The 22,035-nt window shown below is 41.7% G+C and overlaps 2 protein-coding genes across 5 annotated transcripts in view; both read right to left on the bottom strand.

Moving 5' to 3' along the window:
• The window catches only part of jmy (junction mediating and regulatory protein, p53 cofactor), a 38,234-nt gene extending 26,323 nt beyond the window's left edge, over positions 1-11,911 (bottom strand). Inside the window, exons 1-2 of one of the 4 annotated variants that reach the window (XM_034710010.1) lie at positions 11,125-11,911; positions 10,577-10,971 (exon numbers count right to left, since the gene is read on the bottom strand). In XM_034710010.1, the coding sequence (XP_034565901.1) occupies positions 10,577-10,971; positions 11,125-11,386 (657 nt within the window). In that variant the 5' untranslated portion in view covers positions 11,387-11,911. Of the gene's footprint in view, positions 1-10,576 lie in introns of all 4 variants that reach the window. The other 3 variants (XM_034710007.1, XM_034710008.1, XM_034710009.1) reach the window with 3 other exon arrangements.
• A 5,185-nt stretch (positions 11,912-17,096) lies between these two features.
• On the bottom strand, positions 17,097-21,639 carry LOC117830842 (betaine--homocysteine S-methyltransferase 1-like). The gene is made up of 8 exons (XM_034709138.1): positions 21,504-21,639; positions 21,163-21,295; positions 20,935-21,047; positions 20,558-20,749; positions 19,186-19,333; positions 17,994-18,176; positions 17,676-17,904; positions 17,097-17,588 (listed from the first exon to the last, which is right to left on the bottom strand). Exons 1-8 carry the CDS (start codon positions 21,600-21,602, stop codon positions 17,408-17,410), a joined length of 1,278 nt encoding a protein of 425 aa, XP_034565029.1. The 5' UTR covers positions 21,603-21,639; the 3' UTR covers positions 17,097-17,407.
• Between the last annotated feature and the right edge of the window lie 396 nt (positions 21,640-22,035).

Below are 22,035 nucleotides of genomic sequence, written 5' to 3'. Positions count from 1 at the left end.
CTGGATAGCTCATTTCTTGATCGGCACACACTGTACGGGGGGGGAATTTTTTCATAATGCAGCAATTTCAAAGATATTGAGATTACGAGTTTTCCATTATGAGAGGCACAGCTGACTTGATTGACAGGAGGGAACACTGTAGCTGTTGGCGAGGAGCCTCAAAGCCCGCCTCTTTACGTCACAATCACTCAACAGCAGCAATATGGCGGCCGCCGACGATTGACCTCAGAACATAGCTTCAGAATCAGACGGGTGACGTCACGGATACTACGTCCATTATCTATACAGTCTATGTTTGTATCATTTAATTAATCTCCCAAAGAGGTTCTGTTAAATCTCCTATATGAGACAGATACTTTATATCCCACCCTATGAAGATGATATAGTGTTTGTTCTCATCTTCTGCAGCTTTAGTTTCACAACTAGCTGTGCTCTCAACTTGTTATCAGTCAGATTGTACGATTACGCTTTATGAAACACTTGTTGATTGATTTTCTATCTATCTGTTTTTCTCTTGATGCCTTTTAGGGCTACTTAACCACATTCACACGCAGACAGAAGTGTTACTCAACCCTTCCTTGTTGCAGGGAAACATGTTTACAGCCTGGTACAAAAGACGAGTGGAGTCTGGATAGCTCATTTCTCGGCACACACTGTACGGGGGGTGAATTTTTTCATAACAAGGCGATTTAAAAGATATTAAGAGTACGAGTTTCCCATTACGAGAGGCACAGCTGACTTGATTGACAGGCAGGAACACTGCAGCTGTTGGCTAGGAGGCTCAAAGCCCGCCTCTTTACGTCACACTTGCTCAACGGAAGTAATGTTGAGTTCAACATTTCCAATATGGCCGCCGCCGCCGATTGGCCTCAAAACAGCGCTTCAGAAACAGATGGGTGACGTCACAGATGCTGCGTTCGTTATTTATACAGTCTATGGTTAATTTACACAGAATGCCCTGAATTCACAGGTAGTAGGATCCCACAAGTGAATTAAAAAGTTGATATCAAAGACTGATGGAGACAATCTGAGAGGCAGACGAGGAAGAGGACGAGGACAGCCAAGACCAGGGAGAGAATGAGTCTCATTAGCAGACACAGCGATTCTGATGATGAATCAACCTGATGAAGGTCTGAGTACCGCAACGTCAGGAAGCAATACAGTAAATCTTGGAATTGCAAGTGCAGACGAGTACGTGCAGGAGTCTATTTTGTGTTTTGATCGTCAAGCTCCGACCTATGCGTCTGTCTAAGTCTGTGTTCTTTTAATGTTTATTTTGAAAATGATGTTTCAAGGATGTTTAATAATGAGAGAATTATGAAATATGACTGTGGTTGTGATCAAGAACACATCCCACTGGATGTGAAACCTCTTGAAACCTCACCAGAAGGTATCTGCTCAACAAACACAGCCCAGGTAACGGTGTTAACCATGTGTGAAGCTAGCTTTGCTTTAATTCTTTGGAATTTTGGATCGGCTTGATTTCATGTGAAGTGGGTCTAATTCTGACTAATTCAGGTTCACAATGAGTCCCAAACAAAAGCTCTTTGAAAGCTGGAGGAGAAAAATAACAAGCCTGAGCTATAAAGCCAGGAGTGAGAGTGTGAGAGAGTGCAGGCCCACCAGTATCCGTGTGTGTGTGTGTGTGTGTGTGTGTGTGATGAAGAATGATACCATAAACTATATGGTTCTGTAGTACAAAGAGAAGAGAGTTGCCCCAACAGTTGCTGATTCACACCATATGTGGAGCCGTGCACAGACTCCTCTTTGTTCAGCAGATAAACGCTGTGAAAACATCTATTGTACACACAAATACAATCCACGTCCCAGCGTCTCCACGTCAAACTCCACAATCCTCCTCCTTCACTCCTGCTTCAGATAATATTGAAATGTCCCACCGCCCAATCTTCATCCACAGGCACAGTGCTGAATAAAGTGCTCCTCTCTGCGAGCAGCTATAGATATGAATGGAGACTCTTATATTAACTCCAGGCTGATTTTTCCAAAGCCCTCCACGTCGGGGAACGGGGAAGACACTGCACGATTCAGCTCGGACACACTGCTCCTACTGTTTACCTCGAGCCTGTGTCTCTGTGGTAACCACCGGCCAGCCGTACATCCACTCTTTGCTCCTGCAGGAAAACCCTGAGGCTGATCAGGCTGTCCTGTGTGGTGTCTGATTAATACAAAACTAAGAGCTAATACAAAACAATCAAATAAGAGAAGGAACACTCATTTAGTGCCACATGAAGTCTTTGGTTTTTACTGACTTGACTCCAATGCACCTCTTTTTAACATACGTATGTTGATACCTCTACAGGAAGCACTCAGTGAGCTCTGACAGCATAATTACAGCTGTAGCATCGCTGCTTCAGCCCTTTCATCAGGACTAACTCTTCCAGTTTGTCAGTACTAAATCTGCTCCGTCTGGCTGGAGTACTTTTCTCTCTGTCTCTCTCTCTCTTTCTGCCTTTTAATTGAAACGTCTCACAGGAAGAAGACTCTCCGACTGTGATCAGAGCAGACGCTCTTCTTCTTCTTCTGTAATCGCTCTCTGATTGAAGGAGCTCTGAAAAGTTAAATGTGTCTAAAAAGGGAACACCAGTTATCTTCTAATAATAGAACAGGAGCTGCCTCCACCTCTGAATCCTCAGACCTTCAGCTGGGGATCCTTTCAGCTACAGGAGCTCATTCTGTACTCTTTAAGCTTAAAGCTGGGGTTGGTAATCAGATTTAGATACACTTTTTGTTATACTGGTTAAAATGATCTTTATGTCCTGATGGCAATCATTACATGATGTGTTCCTAAAAAAAGAGTGAAAAAAAGCTGCTATCTACAGCCAGAGTAAACCTGGGAAAACACCAACCAATCACCGTTTTTTGGCTCCCCAAATTTTAAACCAATCAAATCCCGTCCAGCCGTTCTGCCCTCCTCCTGCGCGTACATTTCCCCGGCGTGTACTCCTCCGAGTCCCCGTCTCCTGCCTCTACTTCCCCTGACTCTATTTACTGCCCCTCTCGCTCGTCCTCGGGCCTGTCCCCTCTGACCAGATGAGGTGCTTTGCTCAGGACTGTAGTCCGGATCAGAGTCTAAAAAGCTCTCACCAACAAGCAGAATAATTAATGACGTTCAGTAAGTCCTACAGAAAATATATATTTATTGTAGTGTCCGTCCGGACGCTGTAGTGATGACGAGCCGAGTCGTGAACACGTTGATCTTTAATAACCGGTCACTGTCGGCCGTGATCACGACAACCAACAAAACAACAATCAATGTTTGAATGAATGAAGAACTTCTCCTCTTGTCTCTCCTCTCTCCAGCTCACACACTCTACACCTCTCCTGATGCCTTCACTGACCGTCAACACTGTAGGAATTAAGAGCATCTACACTGAACAGGTTTAACAAACAGTAGAGCTGTTACAGTATTATATATGTGTTATAACTTTTCTCCTGATATCGTGTCACCGGTACAACTGGATAATGCTAGCATGATAGTTGTGAGTGCTAACAGCAGCCATGTTTGTTTGTGTTTTTAACTTTCACTATGATAATGTTTTGGTGAGGACCGGTTTTGAATCAGTCACCATCATATGGTCGAGAATCAGCGGCGCTCGTGCATGTGAGCGGGGGGGCGTCGTTTTGGAGGAGCTCCGAGGGAGGAGGGGAGGGGTTAGACGGAGTCATGAGGAAATGCTACATTCAAATTCATGCTGGTTTTCTGAGACTACCAACCCTAGCTTTAAAACCAAGCAGCAACCTCCAGTCCAAAAATATGAAGCCAATGTGGAAGTGTTATAAACTGCAGTTCATTGAGCGTCCACTTGAGGCTGGCTGCAGAAACACAGGAAACCACATACACACCAATTCAAAGAAGCTGATCTTTACAGCAGAAATAAACATGTTTACAGCCTGCTTCAAAAAACAGCTTCAATCTAAAGAGCTCATTTCTTTATCGACACTCACTGTACAGGGGGTGAACTTTTTTATAACGCTGCAATTTCGAAGATATTGACATTACGAGTTTTCCATTAAGTGATATGGCTGCTACTGACGATTGGCCTCAAAACAGTGCTTCAGAAACAGATGGGTGACATCACGGATACTACGTCCATTATTTGTACAGTCTATGTCTAAAACAATCATTTAAAAAGCTAAACCTTGTGTGTTATTGTGCTTTAAATAATTGTGTTATTAGGTTAAACAAGATAATGAAAACCTGCTTCTCCCAGGGTGAATTATGTCCACAATCTAAGTCCTACAATGCAGAGTAATCTCAATTTAGCTGATGTGTACACTCACCTTCACAAACACAAACCCACACAGTGGGCATGCCAAGATGAACAGAGAGCACACGGGAAGACCAAGAGGACGTACAGAGTATCTCACGTGTGGTTGAGAAGCTCTCTGGCAACTCATCTTCACTCCATGATCGTTTGAGTCACTTTTAAAGTGAATATTTTACTGGTTCAAGCCTCTTTATTATGAGGTATTATGCTGGTGTTGGATTGCTTGCATGAAACAGGGGATTTGAAAATGTGGGCCCTGGTGCTTGCATTGTTTTGAATCCAATAATTAAGGAAAAGATTAAAGGATCATTACAATTATTGAGTTTCAGCTCTTCTGTGCTGTTTCTCAATATTTCATGACCTGTTTGTCCGTCTGACGTTACTTTATGTGTCACCTTTTTGTCTACTCAGGACATCTGATGAAGTCTGTCCATTAGGGTTGCAGCAGTAAAGTCGTATAAGGATTATAAGCCATCATATCATATCAGAGGTTTAAATCATAAATACGTCCGCAAAAGGTTGCAGCCAGGTTTACACTCACACCTCTCTGTTCTGAAAACAAAGTAATCGTAGTGTTTACAGTCAACAGAGCTGATGCATCCACTCAGTGTTCTAACTCTGCGGCATGTTTAACTTCAAACAGCCCGTATTACTGTCGAGTTAATGTTCAGTCATTTTTAACACCTTTTAAATCCTAATCACACGTGAACAAGTACAAAGAGAACAGTACAGCCATTAAAAAGTAACTTGCAGGCTGTAAAACGTGAGATTTACTGTAGAAGCTATCGCTCTCTGGTCAATGATTGGCTCATGCACGTGTGTGTTCCACCTATTGAATCTTTTTGAGCACTGAGGCTGATCCAAGAGGTAAGGGGTTCAGAGCCACAGAGGATCTGTGTTTCTCTCCTCCTTAAACTTTCTACTAATCCCATAATATTTTAATCCCAATCTGTGGTCTCGTCTTTATAGTGGCAAGTGTTAATGAAGAGCTGCAAGTGGTGTAAAGTCCAGAGAGCTACACAGTGTTGGAATAGTTTGATAATATCTAAGCCCAGAATATTTTTTTACTACAACAACCTCAAGTCTTAAAATATGAAGCCCATGTGGAAGTGTTATAAACTGCAGTTCTTCCAGCATCCACTTGAGGCTGACTGCAGAAACACAGGAAACCACATACACACCCATTCAAAGAAGACGATCTTTACAGCAGAAATAAACATGTTTACAGCCTGGTTCAAAAAACAGCTTAAGTCTGAAGAGCTAATTTCTTTATCGGCACACACTGTACGAGGTGAGGGGGGGGGGGGGGGGGGGGGATTTTTGTCTAATGCCACAGTTCAGAAGATAGATTACAAGCTTTGCCCAAATAAGGGTATAGCTAACTTGATTGACAGGCGGGAACACTGTAGCTGTTGGCTAGGAGCCTCAAAGCCCGCCTCTTTAAGTCACACTCGCTTGCCAGCAACCTCCGGTCTAAAAATAGGAGTCCAATGCGGAAGTGTTAAAAACTGCAGTTCATCGAGCGTCCACTAGAGGCTGGCTCCGGAAGTACCAGAAACCACATACACACCAATTCAAAGCAGACGATCTTCACAGCAGAAATAAACATTTTTACAGCCTGGTACAAAAAAACAGGTTCAATCTGAAGAGCTCATTTCTGTATCGGCACACACTGTACGAGGGAGAGTTATTCTTCTAACGCAACAGTTCAGAAGATATTAAGAGTACCAGTTTTGCCCAAATAAGGGTATAGCTAACTTGATTGACAGGCGGGAACACTGTAGCTGTTGGCTAGGAGCCTCAAAGCCCGCCTCTTTACATCACACTCGCTTGCCAGCAGTTAGGTTGAGTTCAAGCGGCAACCTCCGGTCTAAAAATATGAGTCCAATGCGGAAGTGTTAAAAACTGCAGTTCTTCAAGTGTCCACTTGAGGCTGGCTCCGGAAGTACCGGAAACCACATACACACCAATTCAAAAAAGCCGATCTTTACAGCAGAAATAAACATGTTTACAGCCTGGTACAAAAGACGAGTTTAGTCTGGATAGCTCATTTCTTGATCGGCACACACTGTACGGGGGGGTGAATTTTTTCATAATGCAGCAATTTCAAAGATATTGAGATTACGAGTTTTCCATTATGAGAGGCACAGCTGACTTGATTGACAGGCGGGAACACTGCAGCTGTTGGCGAGGAGCCTCAAAGCCCGCCTCTTTACGTCACAATCACTCAACAGCAGCAATATGGCGGCCGCCGACGATTGACCTCAGAACATAGCTTCAGAATCAGACGGGTGACATCACGGATACTATGTCCATTATCTATACAGTCTATGGTTGTATCATCTAATTAATCTCCCAAAGAGGTTCTGTTAAATCTCCTATATGAGACAGATACTTTATATCCCACCCTATGAAGATGATATAGTATTTGTTCTCATCTTCTGCAGCTTTAGTTTCACAACTAGCTGTGCTCTCAACTTGTTATCAGTCAGATTGTACGATTACGCTTTATGAAACACTTGATGAGTGATTTTCTATCTATCTGTTTTTCTCTTGATGCCTTTTAGGGCTACTTAACCACATTCACACGCAGACAGAAGTGTTACTCAACCCTTCCTTGTTGCAGGGAAACAACTCAGCTTAAATTCTGGTTTCAGCTTTTCAAATGAGAGCGTGAGATTGCTTCTGTTACATGTTTCATGATAGGAACTTTGAGTGTTTCTTTCTGTAAAGTTTCTGCCATCTATAAGATTTAAAAACTGATCATCTATGCACTAGATCTGACAACATCTATAAACTGATCTGAGTCTTATCAAACCCAAACTTTCCTGTCTCCTTCACAGAAACAAGTCTGACATTGTGTAATTAAATCATCTTCTTCCTGGTTTGACCGAGCCCTCTCACAGCTGTTTGTTCTTTGTGTGTCAATCAGCTGAACAGAACAACAGAGGAGGACGTGGAGGCTTTGTCTGCTCTCTCACACACACTCACACACACTCTCTGTGATCATGACTCTGGTTTTAACTGGACTTGCCCTCAAACTGCGACGCCATATCTGACACATTTCCTGCTGTAATTAAATAAACCTTTTTTGCTTTTCACACACGCCTGTCGAGTTAAACACACGCCTTCAGCTGTCTGAAACAATCTCACCAGCTGTGGTGACACAACATCTCTCTCACTCCGCCTCTAATTGTTCTCCGATGTTTCTGTGCGACTCCCTTCAGACCGCTCAGCCAACTGGAGTGTGTGCTGTCTCTGGCCGGACCGGATCATATTTCAGGCCTGTGAACGTGCAGCCGCAACAGATGGTAGATCACAGGAGAGGAGGAGGAGGAGGAGGAGGGGAGGAGGATAAAGGAAGAGGAGGAGAGAGAGCAGACCGCAGCTACATTTGCAACAGAGGTACCAGGAACTGAATCCCAGGAACTTATTTTCTTTTGTTGTAGGCAAGTTCTACAGACCTTGATTAGACCTAAAGGATCTTAAATAGGCCAATCAGTCTGATGAGTTTTACTGTATGGACAAGAAGAGTCTCCAGGACTTATAAAGACCCTTGTCCTTGACCAATTAAGCCTTTTCCATTTTTTAACACCTCCACAATTCATGAATTAATGGGAAATCATGTTGTTTTTAATTGTTCTGATATACTAAGTCATTCAAAGTGAGCCTCTGTTGTGGAGAAATCACAATGAGATCAAGGTGTTATAGAAAACCAGAAGGGTAGACACAAAGCTGGGGAGAAATAGCTTGAAGCAATGTACAACAGGAAGGCAGTGGTGTTGAATAAATACCAAAATTAGGTGCAAATTCAGCGTCACTCTGTGGGAAACACTGCCTCCAAAAGTCCCTGGTCCCTGGAGAAAGTTCCTGCAGTAGTCACTCAGCTCATGAGACACAACAAGGCCCCTGAAATCAACAAGCTTTTCTCTGGGATTTCACCAGTATGTGGTTTTCCCCCACGCCTCCCTAAAAACAGCGATGAGAAAAAATGCACATGCGCCAAATACAGCATGAATGACTTGTCCGGGAACTGTACAATCTGAGACCAGGATTTTCCTGAGCTGCTTAAAGGGGTGTGTAGTTTGGTCAGAAATCCAGTCCAGAGTTATTTCTACCAAGAGACCAAATACCAAACATGTCTAAGTGTGTATTTTCTGTTATTATTGTGGGGTAGAATAACAGCTTGTTATGTTATTTTAAGGAAGTGGCTCCATGGCTGAGAGAATGGGTTTTGTAGGATGTTGGAAGAAGGATTTTATGAGTGTATACTTAGGGGACAAGTTTGAGTCCGGCTCAAGTTAGTCATCCCGGGACTTGTTACAAGTATGGAGGCCCTCAGCGGACGATACCTGGGACAAGAGGACTAAATTCTTATAAACACAGCGTTTGCGTTCAATGTACTAGACCAGGGGTTCCCAAAGTGTGGGTCTGGACTATAGACTGTATAAATAATGGACGTCATCTCGCTCGGCTCGAAGTGAGCCCGCCACAAAAACTGCTCCCCCTAGTGGCTGGCTGCAGTATAGGTCAAAAACTCTGTCTCTGCGGTCAAACTTTAAAAAAATGAATACATGTTGTACGAATGTTTCTCCCCTCCGTATGCTGTGGGGATATGAAGTTATTATTTGACTGTTTTGAGTTCAAGGCCTCTTTATTCTGAAAAGTTTCTTTTTCGTTAGTTATCAGAGTTTAAAAAACAGGGTTTTATGGCTCGTTTCCACCAAGCGGTCTGGTATGGATCAGTACAGTTTGGTACGGGTCAGATCGGTAACGCCTGATCCTGTTTGCGTTTCCACAGCCAACCGTGCCTTACATGGTGGGCGGCGTGTAAGCCCAATGCCGATAGCCGCGTCAGCTACGTAATAGTGTGACGTCATAAATGCAACGAAGAAGAAAAACGCGAGGAAAGTCTGCACCTCCGCGGTCGACCATGGAACGCTGTTTCTTGACGCCATTTTCCAACAAATAAAAGTGATCTTCCCGAAGTCCACCGGAGATTTCAACATGGCGGGGTTATGTGTTGTTCTTTATTACCGCTGTCGCACGGGAAGTGACGATTCTTTCGACCAATCAACGGACTGCAGTGTTTCAAGCTCCACCTTCTGGGGTCGGATCGGTATGTCTGGCACCCCAACAGAAGGGTACCAAAAAGTGGGACGGTACGGCTCGGTAACTTGGGGACCTGTCCCGGTTTTAGTCAATGGAAACGCCACAAAATGCGTGCCATACCGAGGTGAACCGGACTGAACCGCTTGGTGGAAACAGGGTTTTACACCCGGTTTTGCTTTGATTGACAGCTGCCGTAGAGAGAAACTCCGTAGGACCTCGAGACGGTACGCTGTAGGGTGGAGCTTGTTACCTTGGAATACACAGATTCCCTACTGGCAGCATACAGGAACGGGATATTTTGGCTTCAAAACCGTACAATGGGAAAAGGCGAAGCGACACTGTCCATTATATATACAGTCTATGGTCGGGACCCCCTGGTAGGGTTGTGAGATGTCTTCCAGAATGTTTTTTTTTTTTAAGTCAATCTATAAATAGTACATTTTACCCATTATAGTGCAAAATAGCAACAAAAAACAGTAGCTAACCTTGAAATAAAACCTAATGTAATGAGTTTTCTGCCTTTCTTTGTTCCCAGATGTCTCCTAGGTTTAGGGATAGTGAACCTCCAGTTATCAAAAGCATCAGTAGCAGCAGGTTAATTCATAACAGCACAGGAAACACAGACACATGCTCATATAGGTAGGGTCATTTTCTCCAGACCAGCTAAATAGAGCTACATTAAATCACTTTGAGGGACAGTGGGGGTTGCTGGCTGAAAAGTTTGGGAACCCCTGAAGTAGACAATCTCTCATATCTTTCTGCTCTTGAGTCTGATGACCTGCAGCGCCTGACTTGACATGTTGTCCACTCTAATGTCTTGATTAAGCCTTGTGTTGTTTTTGCAACTCTTAGGATGCAGGTTATGATCATGAGACTGGAATTGGGGAAGCGGTTTGGGCCTAGTGTTGGATTGAGAGTCCTATGCACAGAGGCTCTAGATGCTGAAGCTGGAGGCCTGGGTTTGACTCCATCCTCTGGCCCTGTCTCCCTCAGTGTCCCTTTCTACCCACGGTCCTGTCCTCTCAATAAAAGACAAGGTAAATAAGATGAATGGATGCATTCCATATATTTGAGTCTGTCTCTACCACTCAACACATAAAGACCAGATACCATGTGTTCAATAGGTCTACTATGATCCTCCAGAAACATTTACAACACGTGCTTTAGAACTGTACCTCTTGCATGCGCCTCTTGGCCCTCTCCAGAGCATCCTCGTACCCCTTCTGCCTCAGCTCACTCAGGCTCTCGTAGTACTCCTCCGTGTCCTCCCCTTCACTGAAAACCACCTGAGAGAGGATCTTCCACCCGCAGGTGTCCAGGGCATGACCCAGGTACACCTGCAGCTGATAACACAGGGCGTCCGTCTCCCTCTGAGACACCTCGGATGACCCGAAGAGCACAGTCCACATGCCGGACTGCTCCTCTGGGAAGGGGGGCAAACAAGGCTCCAGGTCGGAGTTGACTGCGCACAGCTGGAAGTGGACTGCGCGCAGGTCCTGGAAGGAGAACAACCCGGCCCAGCTGAAGTCCTCGCGTGCACTGGTGTCCCCATCTCCTGCGTCTGGATCATCTGGAGACAACAGGACATCCACTGGATCCAGGATCTCTAGGTCTAACACTTTAGGGGTCACAATATCCCAGGAGCCTAATGTGGTGTTGATGCACTCTGATGCTGTCTTTGTTTGGGGTTTTCCTGCAGGGACAAAATGTGGTCTAACTTTACCAGTTTGGCAGACTTTGACAGGACTTCTTGTGCGTGTTTCTGCCACGGAGGCACCCGGATCAGGGAGGGGGGTGGTGCTGTCGAGGTCCAGGAAGGTGGTCCGTCTCTGCACGGTTCTGTTGTGGCAGGTTATGGCGAACTTCCCCTCGATGTCGTTCCAGGCCACAATAAAGACGAATTTGTGTCTCTCCTTCTCATCGAAGACTCTGGGTCGGACAGAGACCCATCCGGACTCCAAGTGGTCCTCCATTGTGAAAGACATTTCCTCCAGATTAAAAACCTTTAGATTAAATGATGTGGATGCTGAGGCCGCCTCGAGCCTGGATTACCTGACATTAAAGGTGAGTAAAGTCAGATGTGTTGGAGCTGGATCAGCTCACAGGAGAAACAAAGGCTCCCAGCTTTGTTTACCTCCAGCTGGGGGAGACGCAGCCTAGCGTCGTTGTCCCTGAGATCCGGACATGGAGCTCCTCAGACGGTCAGACTCGCAGGGACCCTCGGTCCTCGGCTTCATGTCGGCGCAGAGACAGGTTGTTGTTGTTGTCATGGCAGCTGACCGCTCACCTGTCCGTGGAGCTCCTCGTGCAGCTCTTTGTCCGCTCGCAGACAATGCGGTCGCGCGACTCGGCTCTCTCTCGGTGTCACGTGTGAGCTTCTGTTTACAAGCGCTCGAGGAGCGTGCGTGTCTGTGGTGCGTGTTCTCAAATCCGGGGAGGGATTTAACTGAACCCGCCGTCCCCCCGCAGAGGGGCGTTCAAGTCCCAGAGGAAGAGTAGGAAATACGAGCTTCCTTCTCCTTCAACCAGTCCTGTTGACACATGCGCACTAAGATATAAGATAAGATATTCCTTTATTCTTAATGTAAATCAAAATGTTAAATATAAATATAAATGTAAAATGTAAATGTAAATCTAAATTTTAAATATAAATCTAAATGTGAAATGTAAATATAAACTTAAATATAAATATAAATGTTAAATATAAATATAAATGTTAAATATAAATATAAATGTTAAATGCAAATATAAATGTTACATATAAATATAAATGTTACATATAAATATAAATGTTAAATATAAATATAAATGTTAAATGTAAATCTACATGTTAAATGTAAATATAAATGTTAAATGTAAATATAAATATAAATGCTAAATATAAATATAAATGTTAAATATAAATATAAATGTTGAATGCTAAATATAAATATTAATGTTAAATATAAATATAAATATTAATGTTAAATATAAATATTAATGTTAAATATAAATATAAATGTTGAATGCTAAATATAAATATAAATGTTAAATATAAATATAAATGTTAAATGCAAATATAAATGTTAAATATAAATATAAATGTTACATATAAATATAAATGTTAAATATAAATATAAATGTTAAATGTAAATCTACATGTTAAATGTAAATATAAATGTTAAATGTAAATATAAATATAAATGTTAAATATAAATATAAATGCTTAATATAAATATAAATGTTAAATATAAATATAAATGCTTAATATAAATATAAATGTTAAATATAAATATAAATGCTTAATATAAATATAAATGTTAAATATAAATCCTGGAACTTTATAAGGCAATTTTTTTTTTAAAAGAATGCTATATGATCATAGTATATGATTGAATTCTGTGGAAATCAAGGACGCTGTTTCGTCTAATCTAAAGAGAAGAGGGGCCGCTCAGCTTGTTATCAGTGCACAGTTCAAATAAATGAATCCCTGATGGTATGGGGATCATAAGTGCACATAGCATGGGTAGCTTACACATCTGGGAAGGCTCCATTAATGCTCAACCATATATACAGATTTTGGAGGAACATGTGCTGACATCCAGACAATGCAGGGAGAACCATGTATTTTTCAACAACATGATGCTGAAACACATTTTGTATTACAACAGCATGGCTCTGTGGTAATAGTCTGTGTGCTCAACTGGCCTACTTGCAGTACTAACTTGTCATTTTGTCATCAGCTGAAATCTTATATCAGACAAGTAAGATATCCTCATTAAGATATCATGAGAGCTTTTCCTCAGTTCGTTCAGCAACTTATTTATTGATTTATTTATTATTTGTATTTATTTATTTTCTTTTCATTGTTTTTATTATTATTGTTGCATATATTGTGTTCTTCACTTTAGGATTGCGGGTTGGTTTTTGGGGTCGGGGCTGGGTTGAGATTAGGATGGGGGGGTCTTTTTATTTTTTATTTTTTTGTACAGCACTTTGTGTTACAATATCATTGTATGAAAAGCGCTTTATAAACAAAGTCTGATTGATTGATTGGAGTATGGGACAATAGTTCCCTTTCATAACTCCAGAAACTCCCAAATCCCAAATGTTTACAGTGTTGCCACCATCTGATTTTACCTGAGCATATATTTTTCATTTTCAACACCCTTATCTTTATTTTGCTCTATTTTCAATAAAATTTAAGCTTTTAATTATTTCAAAATTATTTTTAATAAAAAATGTTATACGTCATACATTTTTGGAATTATAATATATATGATTATATTTTATTAATAATATTTTACTACACATATTACATGTGTTTTTCTTTTAAAATGTTCCTCCATGAGTCCCTATATCTTAATCACTTTTTCTAAATTATCAGTAAAGCTCATATGTAGTATTTTTCCAGTGTCCCCTGAACGCAGCACAGTGGTTTCTTTATAATTAGAGTTCCGTAAACAAAGAGACAGGTTGAGATATTCACTAACTCCACGTTTATTCGCTTTAATTCTTCTTCTCGTTTAATATTTTGATGTTTGTGATTAAAATATTTGATTGATATTTAATTATAACCCCTCTGTTCTCTGTCCTTCTCGGGTAGACGTGCACGAGGAGCATAAACATCTGCACGTGGGTACACCAATGACGCAAGCACGCAGAGAACGTCATGACGCTGAATGCTGTACGGCATCCTCACTAGGACAGAAGTTATTCCAGCTCTGTCTGGCCTTCTGTTAATTACTGTGCTGTTTCTTTGTTTTGTATTTAATGTGAAACTCTTCCAAAATTATGGATTTAATTATTTATTGTACGAAATGTTTTATCAGAAAAAGTCAAGTTAGTATGTTTTGATGTTTTTATTTAACTGGTTAGAGTGGATTTCATGGGCATTAAATGCATTTAATTGACTGAATATTTTTGAGTTTCAGATCCCAGATTTCTGAAAAGGTCCAAAAACCAAGAAACAATTAATGTTTGTGTTTGAAACAAATTGCAATCATGTTTCCTGTCTTTGTTCCTGGACTTCTGTTCGTCCAGAAGTATGTTAAAAGGTAATAGATATAGCTCACTGGGTGAAGGTCATGTGTTATATTTATTAAAGAAGTCAGCCAGTGGGGTAATTCCACATCCCAATGTTTCCACAGCACAATGGCTGCCCACAACCAGCTGAATAAACACAGGAAATCATAACTCCCTTTGGACACCCAGTTAAAAAAGCCAGTGTTACATAATGATCTCAGCCGTGTGGTTTCACAGACATTATATTTAAAGTGGACTCTGTTAAACCGGTTTTTAAAAAGTCAAAACAATGGCATGATTACTTTTAATAGACTTCTCTCTGTTAAGGTGGCCAAATGTTTATTCTGCTGTCTCCTGCCTTTGCCTGGCCTTTGTCTGTCAACACACTTTGTTACAATCTATTAAAAGGTGCTACATAAATTAAGCTCCAGTTTAAAATGATTTAACTTAAAAAATAAAAGTGATTATTGGGAAAAACAGTCAAATCTATAAGAAAAAAGTAAGAATTATGAGGTGAAATAGCCAAAATACTGAGAAGAAGTCAGGATCATGAGTTGAAAAGGCAAGATAATGAGGTAGATTTATTTCTTGTATCCTTAAATATACACTTTTATCTCATTATTTGTCTTTCTGTATGATAATTTCAACTGACTACCTCACCTTTGGAACATTTTAATTCAAATAGCAACTTTTATCTCATATTTATGACTCTATATCTGGTAATTCTAACATTTTATCCAATAATTCTGACACTCATAACTCTTACTTTGACTTTGAATGTCATAATTTTGATCAGTACCTTTTAATTTTGACATTTCAGCTCCTAATTCAGACTTCAGATCTCACAATTTAGACTCTTTCTCTCATCTTTATGGTTTCACATTGTTTTGTAATCATCAAGGATTCCCTCTCACTTTATTATTGGTTGAACCATTTAGTAACCAAGGCTGATTATTAGTGACCCCTAAAGGAAATGTTGATTAATCCAGCTCACCTGCTGTTCAGGTAACATCCTTTGGGTGGCAGCAGAGGATCTTTTATTACCTGATCATGTCCGGATAATAAAAGATCCACTTCATCTTAAACTTGATCTATATTATAAAAATCATGTCTTGTTTTGGTTTTACTGTAGACATTGTTATAAAGAGCTGCCACATGTATTTAATAAGCACCATTCAGGGTTTTGATTAAAGCTCCTGTGATGTTTTTATTGTACTGGTTGTGAAACAGGCTGAAATTAACAGTGATGACTGTTTATGACCCACACAGGTAAATGACACCTGCAGGAAGACTTACTGTTTCTATTGTATTTTAATGCCTGTAACCGCCTGGGAGGGGGAAGGTGTCAATCAAGCAATTTACATCAAAGGGAAGACTTAAACCCTGTTTTAGATATTCCATAACCAGTGCAAAGGATGTGGTTTTGGATTTGTTGGAAAATTAATCATGTTCAGGACAAGATCAGCAAAGATGCAAGGGTTAACACTTTGTCCACAGGGGGGTGCCAAAATCAACACAACAGAAAGTTCCTCAGAGGAGCTTTAAATTAAACAAAACTACAGTCATGGCCAAAAGTTTTGAGAATGACACACATATTACATTTTCACAAAGTCTGCTGCTTCAGGGTTTTTAGGTGTTTTTGTCAGATGTTTCTATGGTATAATGAAATACAATTAGAAGCATTTCATAAGTATCAAAAGCTTTTATTGAGAATTACACAGAATTCATGCAATAAGTCAATATTTGCAGTGTTGACCCTTCTTTTTCAAGACCTCTGCAATTCTTCAAAAATTCCTTTTTGTGCAATGCAATGATGGCTGCACGTGTTTCCTTGCAGGTAACCATGGCTAACAGATGAGGAACACTGGTGTCATGCACCATCTTCCTTTTAAAGTGTCCAGTCACTCAATCATGACAGATTGATCGCCAGCCTTGTCCTCATCAACACCCACACCTGTGTTAATGTGTGTGACACCTGTGTGTCATTGAAATTATGTTAGCTGGTCCTTTTGTGGCAGGGCTGAAATGCAGTGGAAATGGGTTTTTGGTGATAAAGTTCATTTTCAAGGCAAAGAGGGACTTTGCAATTAGTTGCAGTTGAGCTGATCACTCCTCATAACATTCTGGAGTATATGCAAATTGCCATTATAAAAACTGAAACAGCAGACTTTGTGAAAATGAATAGTTGTGTCATTCTCAAAACTTTTGGCCATGACTGTACAGTTATGTTGTTCCTACATTACATCTTTATAATTAATGGGGTTATCATGATGTATGACTTCTTTGAGCCGTGCTTATTTGCACTCCAGGATCATAAAGGTCACAGTACATGTGATGTTGGACATATTTAAATACAGCTTACCCTTTAATAACAGGATTTGTTGAACACCAGGTGGCATTGACTCCATTAAATGTTATGTCCGATGACATTAATCAACAAAGTGCTGATTCAGAACATGCTTAAATGCCCGGTGATGCTTAGCATCAACCTTATGATATTTATTAAACCCCTCATTACATCAGACACGTTTCAAACAGCTGGTGAGGCTCATTGGCGGTGGGGACAGACATTTTTAAAGCATAGTGAGGCTTTTTTTCCAGCTTGTAAGGTCTGACATGTTAAAACAGCGGTCGTATAAAAGTAAATACATTCATAGACATTCTTCCAAAAGAGACAAAACCACTCATTGCTCCTTTTCCCAATCTCTTTTTATTGTTCCACATCATTTAATTTTGTAAGACAACATTTATTTTGGAGTGTTAAGGCATTTCCTGTGGTGCATTCACAGCTGCTCTTTGAATCACAGTAACTTCTCCAGGGCGTGATCATCTAAATGAAGCAGGTAGTTAAAGTTTGCTAAAACTAAATATGAAGCATCATCAGTCTGCAAGCAGAGTAAAAGTGGTCCTAGAGAGAGACGGATAGAACTCCAGCATTCTGATTGTTTTGGTATGTAAACTTGAGGGAAGTGTTGAAGTACACAGAGAAGAAGAGAGAGAGCTCAGTTGCATTTGTTGGCCTTGTCAAAGAGAGCCTTCAGCTGATCCTGAGAGGTGGCCTCCTTCTGCTGCATCAGGTCAGCGTGGCCTTTGGTGACACCCCAGCCATCGGGAGTGGCCATGGAGGGGCAGTAGGGGCGGCCGGACGCAGGCATCTGAGACTCCCAGTAGGCACGACGAGCCCTAGGAGGAAGAAGAAGTTACTGACTGTTTTAACCAACATGGAGGTTCTTGGAGTAAATATGAAGAGAAGTAGTGTCAAATCTTTACCTGGCTCTGACCCAAGGCTTAGTGTGCATCTCCAGGCCAGCACCCCACAAGCCATGCTTATCTGATCCTGCAGGCAGGAAACCCCTCTCAGGTGCCAGCTCCTCAGCCAGACCGCGGATGTGATACGGCTCGAATCCACAGCAGCCTCCGATGTAACGAATGCCGGCGTTGTAAGCTTCACGGGCGTATTTCTGCATGTCCCATCTGGTCAGGATCCTGGGCTCCAGACCTGCAGGAGGACACGATGTTGCACATTTAGATATTACGATTTCATGTTTTTAAATGTACAAAGCAGCAGTTTTGCATGTGTTTACATACTGAAGGGGAACTCGGGCAGGTCAATGAAGCCCTGGCAGTTGCAGTCGGGGGTGTGGTAAGCCAGAGGCTGGCACATGTAATGAGCCTTCAGCCCAGCTTTCTCCACGCCCTCCTTCATCATCTTCACAGTCTTCACACACGTCTCAGGGTCAAAGTGGCAGTTGATGCCGACAATCTGAGCACCTGTGAAAGAAAAGTAGTGCAAGTAGATGAAAAATAAAGACGACATGGTCACCATGTTGTCTAATGTAGTGTCTTGATACTTCCACTAGAGGGCACTGAAGTCATATTTTCAAATCCTGCATGCACAGATTTTAAAAGGCTTTGGATGGAAAAATAGAAAGTCAGCATAAAAAACTGAGAGGGTGCATGGATTTTAAACTTCTGCACCATTTTTTTAAGCTTCCTGTGCAGAGTTTCTTGCAAATCACAAAGTGTTTACTTGCTGGAGCACCAAATTAAAAAAGTTTTCAATTAATTAAAAAGGAATGCTTTTGACTTATTTAAGAAACACCGGCCTCCCAAGACCATTTACCATCACTCCTATACTTGGAGTACTTGTTTTACATGCACTCTTGTTGGTATTGCATTATATAGAAAACAAATAAATGCTGACTCATTTGCACTCTGGGTATTTCACATTTAATGACATGCTTTTCAAACGTTAGATTGCCTCCTCCCTGCTGCTTCCTGTTTAAAAGGAAATCTCTAAAATGCAGACTTTAGTACTTGACAGAGTTTCATGGGAACCATAAACGCAAGTAACTTCCATTCCCTGAGCGTGCATGAAAACTTAATTGTAATGCATTGAATCCTTTCTTCATTGAGGTAATAATGTGTTTAAAATGTTTAAGACTTGCTTGCAGAGTTTGAACAGATGCCTGCCATGTCCCTGATTTCCTGCAAAACTTATCAGGAATCAGAAATCCTGCTTCAGTGTTTTTTATTCTGCAGAGTCAGACCCTCTGAGAGATCTTTCAACAATGTTTAAACCCAGGTCATGAGACAAATGTAATCCTGAGGACCTGGGTTTGACTGTTAGCTTAAAATGCATCGGTCACATCTGTCAGTGACGGCTCATCTGGCTCTGGATCTGACCTTTGTCTGTCCTGCAGAGTGATGCCATTGTTGGCTTTTGTATTCTTTAGGTAAATCAGATATAGTCTTGTAAATAAAGACATCATCATCATACCAGCTTTGACGAGTTTGACGGCACATTCTCCAGGGCTGACCCCGTTCAGGTCTCCTTGAGGTCCGATGCACAGAGTTGCAGCCACAGGCATCCCAGTGGTCTTAAGAACCTGGACCGCCCACTCGGCCTCTTCCACATGCTCGAAGTACTGCAGGGAAACAAAACAACATGCATGATGTGACGTGAGAAAATGTGAAGGTCTGCATGAAATACTTTGACAACTTAGTGCAACTGAAGACAGGGTCCAGCATTCTCAGACTGAAGCCTCATTACCTGATACTGAAACTTTAAAGCCTCTATTCTCCTCTAGTAATGGATCAAATGACTAAATGTAACATGAGCCGTTTTAAAAATTACCCTTACTTCTCACCTACTTCATTCTTAGGTTTTCAGCAAGCTCTGGAACACACTGTACTACCTGCTCCACAGATTAAATGATAACAACAACAATTCAGCTCTTGTTTGAGATCTGGCTACCCATCATGATTTAATCAACCACAGAATAAAAAAGGGATGATTGGTCTTAAGGCACACCACGCGCCAACCGAGTGCTGTGTCAGAGTGTGCCGTGTGACCAATCAGATGCAGGGCAGCGGGATGATGGCGTTCAAAGGACTGGTGCTTATTAATTAAAGCAAGTGCATGCACACATATCAGTCATGACAAATATCTGATTTAATAAAAGCCTGAATGGTGCCATGAAGAGCTGTTTCGAACATGTCAAATGATCTAGTTTCTGCTGCCCCCAAGTGGCCAAAAGCTTTTAAACTAGTTCCAGCTTGAGGACCAGGTGCTGCCAATCAGGGCCTAACGAGGTCTGTTAAGACTCTGAAGATACTGGAGTTAGCACCAAGGTTCTATCAAAATGCAATAAGTGACAAACCTCCTCACACTGGCCAATCATCATGCTGCTCCTTGTTTGCTCTAAAATGGCTGGATTATTAAAGTTAAGCATCACCGGGACACAAACAGGAGTATTAAAGGTTGTTTCTTCAGTAGATGCCAAATGAAGATGTGGGGGCTGTTTAAAAAGTTGAATTAATGATTGTACAAACTGTCTTATCCAGCAACACTTTTTTAAACATGTTGTACGTGACTTTTAAGAAGTTTGATAAAATCTAAGTAAATCAGAAAGCCGGAGTTACACATTAAGTTTTGTAGAGGAGTTTTTGTCATGCAGTTATGCAACTGGTTGCACTCCACTGATTTTAAAGCTTAATCTAAAATAAAAGCCAGATGATCAGACCTTTCATTGTTGCAGATTCACTTTAAGACCTTTATTTTAGCCTTCATTTTTCCAGATATCTGATCTCATGCCTGACTTCACAGCAGCTTTGCCATAAAGAGAAAGGGATTAGTGTTCGGTGCGTACCTCAGCAATCAAGAAGTCCACTTTCTTACTGACGAAGACATCGAGCTGCTTCTTGAAGATGGCCTTCACATCATTCTCACTCTTGCAGCTGAGGTAAGAAGGTGTCTGAGAGACTCCACCTGCCACCAGAGCATCCCCCTCATTAGCCACCTCTCTTGCCAGGTCACAGGCGGCTTCGTTAATCTGCTGACCCTGCAGAGAAAAAGACAAAAACAGAGACACTTAAACTTCGAGCACTTCATAATTAAAAGCCTCATCCATGCTTTCCTGCAAGATTTTGGACTCATGCCAAATCTGGTGCCAAGCTGCCATCCCCTCATGGTGAGGCCTGAGAGCAGCTGCACTCACGCACACTAACACAGCCTGTCTCTACTCACAGTGAACTTCTGAGTGTTGCCCCTGTTCTCCAGCTTATCATCGCTCGCGTAGAAAGTGAATGTCTGCATGACATTGGAGCCAGCTCTCAGGAACTCCCTGTGCAGCTGCCGCACTGAAAACAACCACAGTGTGCAGTTAAGTTCACTGCAGAACTGGATCTGCAGGTTTTGAACGAACGCTTGATTCTGGTCGATGCATGTGCATGGGGGAGAAATAATGGAACACACCTGCTTCAGGGTTCTCGGCAGCAGCCTCAGGTGTCCACGGTCCTGCTTTGACGTAGCCTCGCTTCTCAAGAGCGAAGACAAAGCCACCGTCCCCGATGACAATCTCTCCTGCATCCAGACGCTCCAAAATACCCTGAGAGAGAGATTCAAAGTGCGCAAAGACGCAAAGAAGTGCGTAAAAGTGTGTTACTTTCTACCCAGTGAGAGTTTGGAGTGCGTAAAACCACTTCCTTGTGCACAAAACACGAGATAAGACTGTCCTCTAAACAATGCAACAAGTTAAAACACTTCATCAATGTGCAAACACTTCTTTCCAAGTCTTATCACCATCCTTAATTTACCTTCTTAGCTGGTGCCATGATGATAGTTTCAGCTGTGACCGGCCCTCTCCTCTCAGCTGCAGTGTACCTCTGAGTTTGGAAAGGACCTTCTGCAGGCATCCATGCTGAATTTATAATCCGAGTAAGGGGTGCGGTACTCCTGATGTCACTCCTAGAACCGCCTGCCTCTTAAAGCGGGTCATCTTTTTTCACTCTTCCCGCCCCCCCCCTCTGGCAAGTTTGCACAAGAAAACCTATTGTTCATGCACAACCTCGCAAAACAGCCTATTCCTGCACAGCTGATAGGGAACAACTTGTGATATTTTGCGGGTTTAATGTGTGAGGATTCAGTGTTTTAGAGGAGAGGCTGGGTGGAAAAGTTAGAAAGATCTGACTCATGCAGAGCATCAGGTTCATCAGACGTTTTTAAAGGTGAAGTGAATGCAGAAAGAGATGCTTTAGAAACATTAAGAGAGGGACTTTTGAAGAACAAATCCCTTAAAGTTGGGACATTGTGTGAAATGCTAAAAAAGACAAGTTTGCAAATAATTTA

Source organism: Notolabrus celidotus, chromosome 19 (genome assembly GCF_009762535.1).
Source record: "Notolabrus celidotus isolate fNotCel1 chromosome 19, fNotCel1.pri, whole genome shotgun sequence".
Lineage (NCBI taxonomy): Eukaryota > Metazoa > Chordata > Actinopteri > Labriformes > Labridae > Notolabrus > Notolabrus celidotus.
Note: the sequence above shows the minus strand (reverse complement) of the source record. Positions and strands in the feature narration are given on the sequence as shown.